General features: G+C 51.5%; 1 protein-coding gene across 1 annotated transcript in view; it reads left to right on the top strand.

Moving 5' to 3' along the window:
* LOC103906497 (poly [ADP-ribose] polymerase 12) overlaps positions 1-2,037 on the top strand; it is a 20,955-nt gene that overhangs the window by 4,823 nt on the left and 14,095 nt on the right. Inside the window, exon 2 of the mRNA XM_009288413.1 lies at positions 922-1,057. Coding sequence (XP_009286688.1) covers positions 922-1,057 — 136 coding nt within the window. The remainder of the gene's footprint in view (positions 1-921; positions 1,058-2,037) is intronic.

The raw sequence follows: 2,037 nt of genomic DNA, 5'->3' as shown, positions 1-2,037 counted from the left end.
CGCGGAGCCCCCTTTCCCCTCGGCGGCCTCCCTTCCCCGCGGGGGCCGCGGCCTCGCCCGGCCTTGGGGGGGCACGAAGCGAAGCCGCCGGTGCCCTGCCCCGTTGCCGTTCGTAGTGCTCGCCGAACGCGTTTGTGGGGAAGAGAAGTGTTCTGGAGAGAAAAGTCTGTTACTTTTACGAGCCGGCGAGGGCTGCGACCGCTTCCGCCTCCGGCGGTGGGGGCGGGTGGCGGCTGAGAGCTTGGGCCTGGAACCGCCTTGTCCTGTGGGGTGAGGGGGACTCTGCCTCGGGGGGCTCGGCCTTGCGTTCGGTGTGCCCCCTTCAGTGGAAGGAGACTTCACTAGAGGCCTCGCTGCTCTTTTCCGTGTCCTTTTGTTCCTTTTTTCCAACCCCCCCCCGAAGGAGAGAGGCACAAGCGGTTGTTTCACAGACTTTGGGTTGCAAAACTTCCTCCCCCGCTCACCACCCTGCTTCTGGCGCTTCCGCCCCGTAGGGTCCGTGCGAGGGTGAAAGCTTTGTGGTCGTCCTCCCTCCCCCCCCCCCCACACGCTGCTGCACGCAGGAAATCTGGGCAGTTTGTGCTGCGTGAAGTTGGGGAATGTGCTTATTGATTTTAACCCATTTAACCATTTCGGTGTTTTCTCACGCATGGTTGTGAGCTGCAGGTCAAAAATGCCAATATTGTCAGACTACTCTAATGCTGTAATGACTGTAAATCAGAAATCGTGTGGCAATTATCCTCAGTAATTATGTAATCTGCTTAGCAAATCACGTAATTACTTTATAAAGGAGTGCTACAGATTTTTCTGAAACTGGCTGATTTGGTGTTCTTTTTAAACTGTTTAGTGTAATACCAATGGGTTAGCAAAATAGCGCTAGTCTGTTACACTCATTTTGCACTTGGGTTTTTTAACTTGTAGGAAGGAATGCAGATTTGTTCACAACTTCCACTCGGACCACAATCTCTGTGTTCTAAAACAATATGGACTTGAGATTTTAAACAGTGATGAACTTCGCCAGCTTCTGCTTCAAAATGACGTTTCCCTCTTACCAGAGGTGAGTAGTACTGCGACAGTTTCTTAGCCTTGTGTTTCAGTGATCATCACAAAGTGGAAGAGGCTTGATACTGGCTGGAGATGTTAGGTGTCAGTTTAGTTAGCATAATGCAAATCTAAAACTTTAAATCTGCATCCTGTGTTCTTGTCTGTGGTGGGTTGACCCCAGCTGGCACCTAAGCGCTCATACAGCCCCTCACTCACTCCCCTCTCCCCTGCCCCAGCAGGACAGGTGAGGGAAAACAAGAACAACAAAAGTGGCAAAACTTGTGGATGGAGATAAAGACGGTTTAGCGAGTGGAGAAAACAAGTGTTGCAAAGGAAGTTAGTCACCACCTCCCACAAGCAGACCGATGCCCAGCAAGTCTCTGAGCAAGGGCAACCTTGTAAGAAGGACCTACCTCCCCCACCCCCTTTTTTTTTTTAAGAGCATGACATTATATGGCATGGAATATCCCTTCGGCCAGTTTGGGTTAGCTGTGCCCTCTCTCTGCTTCTTGCCCACCCCCAGCCTACCCAGGGTGGGGGGGCCAGAGTAGAGAAAAAGAGAAAGCCTCGACACTGTGCAAGCACTGCTCAGCAGTAGCTGAAACATAGGTGTGTTATCAACACTGTTATGGTCACAAATCCAAAACATAGCGCGGTATGGTCTGCTATGAAGAAAGTGTCCTGGTTTCGGCTGGGATACAGTTAATTTTCTTCCTGGTAGCTGGTACAGTGCTGTGTTTTGGATTTAGGATGAGAATAATGTTGATAACACACCGATGTTTTAGTTGTTGCTAAGCAGTGCTTACACTAGTCAAGGACTTTTCAGCTTCTCATGCCCTGCCAGCGAGAAACTGGGAGGGGGCACAGCCAGGACAGCTGGCCCAAACTGGCCAAAGGGGTGTCCCATACCATATGATGCTCAGCATATAAACTGGGGGGAGTTGGCCAGGGGGCAGTGACCACTGCTCAGGAACTGGCTGGGCATCGGTCAGC

This window comes from Aptenodytes forsteri, unplaced genomic scaffold (assembly GCF_000699145.1).
Source record: "Aptenodytes forsteri isolate BGI_AS27 unplaced genomic scaffold, ASM69914v1 Scaffold56, whole genome shotgun sequence".
In the NCBI taxonomy this organism is placed as follows: domain Eukaryota; kingdom Metazoa; phylum Chordata; class Aves; order Sphenisciformes; family Spheniscidae; genus Aptenodytes; species Aptenodytes forsteri.
This window is presented reverse-complemented; position numbering and strand designations above follow the sequence as displayed.